The 4,163-nt window shown below is 43.4% G+C and overlaps 1 protein-coding gene across 2 annotated transcripts in view; it reads left to right on the top strand.

Annotated features, from left to right (window-relative positions):
• Window positions 1-4,163, top strand: part of STX12 (syntaxin 12) — a 48,379-nt gene that overhangs the window by 37,001 nt on the left and 7,215 nt on the right. For both annotated transcript variants that reach the window (XM_017534726.2, XM_037740712.1), the window contains one exon: window positions 1,036-1,141. In XM_017534726.2, coding sequence (XP_017390215.1) covers window positions 1,036-1,141 — 106 coding nt within the window. The remainder of the gene's footprint in view (window positions 1-1,035; window positions 1,142-4,163) is intronic.

Genomic DNA, 4,163 nt, shown 5'->3' on the forward strand with positions numbered 1-4,163 from the left:
AAAAAAAAGGAAAAGAAAAAAGGAGCCAGGCATGGTGGCTCAAGCCACTCATAGCACTCTGGTAGTTTGAGGCAGGAGAATTGCTTGAGGCCAGGAGTTTGAGACCAGCCTGGGCAACAAAGCAAGACCCCTGTCTCTACAAAAAAATAGAAAGAAGAAAAGAGTTATAACATTTCATTAGCTTTCTGTTAAGAGAGTTTTTTATGGGTTTTTGTTTTGTTTTGTTTTGTTTTTGTTTGTTTTTTTTTAAGATGGGGTTTCACCATGATGGCCAGGCTGGTCTTGAACTCCTGACCTCAGGTGATCTACCCACCCCAGCCTCCCAAAGTGCTAGGATTACAGGCGTGAGCCACCGCGCCTGGCTAGGTTGTTTGTTTTTTAATAGAGATGAGGGTTTTGCTGTGTTAGTGTTAGCCAGGTTGGTCTTGAACTCCTGGCCTCAAACAAGCCTCCTGCCATAGCCTCCCTAAGTGCTAGGATTACAGGCGTGAGCCACCCGGCCTGGCCTGTTAAGAGGTATTTAACCCAAAGCATAACCTCAGGGAAATTTCTGAAAATCAGGAGATGTGATTCTATTGAACCAGTTGGCAAGGCACTGATAGGTCACTTAGCTTGCTCTTCTCCACCCACTTTGTACTAAAGGTACCAATGCAGCTTGCATTTTGAGAGTGCCCTGGAAGGTGATAGGTCAGTATAATTCATTGAGTTCAAATCTCTGGCTACTTTCCTTGTCTGGCAAACCCCAGCAAGATTACAGAGTATACCCCTAAATAGAAACAGCCAAGAGTCCCATCCCTCATAATTCTGCTACATGTCCACTTTGCCCATGGAAGCTGAGTCTTTGTTTTCCTGGTATCATCAGCTCTTTGCTTCTGGATATGAAGAATGTGGCCCTCCAGGGCTTTGTATGGATAACAGAGGAGTGGAACCCTGGTAATGTCTTTACATAGGTTCTACTGGCAGTAGAGATGTTGGAGATATGTCTTGTTATGCCTTAGAGAGGAGAAATCACCTAAAGTGCTTGTCTCCCTGCAGCCATGAGGAGTGGAACCAGATGCAGAGCCAGGAGGATGAGGTGGCCATCACTGAGCAGGATTTGGAACTTATTAAAGAAAGAGAAACAGCAATTCGGCAGCTGGAGGTGAGAACCAGGTCATTCTTTTGTTTGACTCTGTGTCTCTGCAGGTATCTGGACTCTTTAGTTCACCTTAATTCTCTCAATGATTATGAAAAATCATAAAATGTGCCATTGTGTGATTTGTATTTTTTTCTGTCTCAATGTAATCATGATGGATTTTTGAACTGCTGCTTTTGTTTTTTTTTTTTTTTGAGATGGAGTTTCACTCTTGTTGCCCAGGCTGGAGTGCAATGGCACAATCTCAGCTTACTGCAACCTCTGCTTCCTGGGTTCAAGTGATTCTGCTGCCTCAGCCTCCCAAGTAGCTGGGATTATAGGCATGTGCTACCATGTCCTGCTTTTGTTTTTTTTTTTTACACAGCAGTCTCATTCCATCACCCAGGCTGAACTGCAACCTCCACCTCCTGGGTTCAGGTGATTCTTCTGCCTCAGCCTCCCAAGTAGCTGGGATTATAGGCATGTGCTACCACACCCCGCTAATTTTTGTATTTTCAATAGAGACAGGGTTTTGCCATGTTGGCCAGACTGTTCTTGAACTCCTGACCTCAAGTAATCTGCCTGCTTCAGCCTTCCAAAGTGCTGGGATTACTGTCATGAACCACTCTGCCTAGCTAAAATATCCTTAAACCTGAGTTTTCTTCGGGTTAGTTTTCTTCAAAGGTAGAGGGCTGCCATCACTGGGATGGGGGGAGGAGAAAAGGCGGGAGAGAAATTTTGAGCTCCTCCTTGGCCTCCGTCTGCAGCAGTGGTTCTTAACCCTGACTGCACATGAGGATCACCTGGAGAAGATTTTTTTTTTAATGCACCGGCTTTCATCCACCAGTAATTATTTGATGGGATAATGTGAAATTCCCACTTATTATATGTTAAAAACAGGCAAATATCTATAATTTTATATGGTTCAAAGTAATAATTTCTGGGCATGAGGCCCTGGGCACAGGTATTTTTTTTTTAAAGTTCCCCAGGTGATTATAATGTACAGCCAGGGTTGAGACCTACCCACTGCCCTAGAGGCCATTACTGTCCATTACTGACCATTATTCTTTTTCACCTACTGCTTCTAATTGAATTAATTGTCTAACATTAGGAATATGGTTTAGCACAATGGCTCACACCTGTAATCCCAGCACTTTGGAGGCTGAGGTGGGAGGATTGCTTGAGCTCAGGAATTCAAGACCAGCCTGAGCAATATAGCAAGACCTTATCTCTACAAAAAATAAAAAATTAGCCAGGTGCTGTAATATGCACCTGTGGTCCCAGCTACTCAGGAGACTGAAGTCAGAGAATCACTTGAGCCCAGGAGATCGAGGCTGCAGTGAACCATGATCATGTCACTGCAGTCCAGCCTGGGCAACAGAGCAAGACTCTGTTTGAAATAATAATAATACTCTTTCCTTTAAAAAAAAAATTACAGTTGACTTTCCATATGTGCAGGCTTCACAGCCTCAGACTCAAGCAATTGTGGATTGAAAATATTCAGAAAAAAAATTAAAAGTAACAATACAACAATAAAAAAAAATACAAATGTAAAAAGCAATACAAAGCTGGGCGCAGTGGCTCACGCCTGTAACCCTAGCACTCTGGGAGGCTGAGGTGGGTGGATCACCTGAGGTCAGGAGTTCAAGACCAGCCTGGCCATCATGGTGAAACCCTATCTTAAAAAAAAAACAAAAACCAAAAACAATACAATGTAACAATATTTTATATAACACATTGTATTAGTTCAATACATCAATACATTACTAATACAATGTGTTATGTAAAATAGTAATGTAACATTATATAAATAATGTAGAGATGATTTAAAGTACAGGTGAGAATGTGCATAAGTTATATGCAAATACTATGCCATTTTATATCGGGGGCTTAGAGGGAGAGAGTCCTGGGACCAATGCCCTGCATATACTAAGGGATGAATACTGTTATAGCAGGGAGTTGGGTGAGACATATGGAGCTAAGGAAAGAAATGTAATGGATGCCAGGAGTACAGTGGATCATTTCATACTCAACAGAGGAAAGTCCAAATTCCTTAGCCAGGTTCAATTTTCATATCTAGGCATTTCCAAACTCTGACATACAAATTCTATGTATGGCAAAGCTAGGTTATTTGCTCTTTAACTGAGTTGGCTTTCTGTTTATATGACTTCTCCTTTGCTTTAAGGCACAACTCATGTCCTACCTCTTCTGCAAAGTCTTCCTTTTCTCCACACCTTTCTTTTTTTTTTTTGGAGACAGAGTCTTGCTCTGTCGCCAGGCACCAGGCTCGAGTGCAGTGGTGCGATCTCGGCTCACTGCAACCTCCGCCTCCCATGTTCAAACAATTCCCCTGCCTCAGCCTCCCGAGTAGCTGGGACTACAGGCACATGCCACCACAGCCAGCTAATTTTTGTAATTTTTAGTAGAGACGGGGTTTTCACCATGTTGGCCAGGATGGTTTCGATCTCTTGACCTCATGATCCGCCCGCCTCGGCATCCCAAAGTGCTGGGATTACAGGTGTAAGCCACCGTGCCTGGCCTTCTCCGCACCTTTCTATATCATTAATTCAGTCATTTCCTATACAGCACTATTTCTTCTTATTTATTTTATTGTGCACTTATTCTCCGCCCCACCCCAGTTAGCTGTATTCACAGCAGCTAATAGACTGCCCCAACTATGGTAGACTCTTAGCAAGTGACTGAAATGCTGACAAGACTTGCTTTAGCAGATAGTCTACTATAGCAGACTCTTAGCAAGTGATTGAAATGCTTGCCAAGTTTTGATTCCAATTACCCTTCAAACCTGGGAGTTCCCATCAAATTTCCATAGGGTCATGCCCCATATTAGCATCTCTTTTTTTTTTTTTGAGACGGAGTTTCGCTCGTTACCCAGACTGGAGTGCAATGGCGCGATCTCGGCTCACCGCAACCTCCGCCTCCTGGGTTCAGGCAATTCTCCTGCCTCAGCCTCCTGAGTAGCTGGGATTACAGGCATGCGCCACCATGCCCAGCTAATTTTTTGTAGTTTTAGTAGAGACGGGGTTTCACC

This window comes from Cebus imitator, unplaced genomic scaffold, assembly GCF_001604975.1.
Source record: "Cebus imitator isolate Cc_AM_T3 unplaced genomic scaffold, Cebus_imitator-1.0 Scaffold87, whole genome shotgun sequence".
Lineage (NCBI taxonomy): Eukaryota > Metazoa > Chordata > Mammalia > Primates > Cebidae > Cebus > Cebus imitator.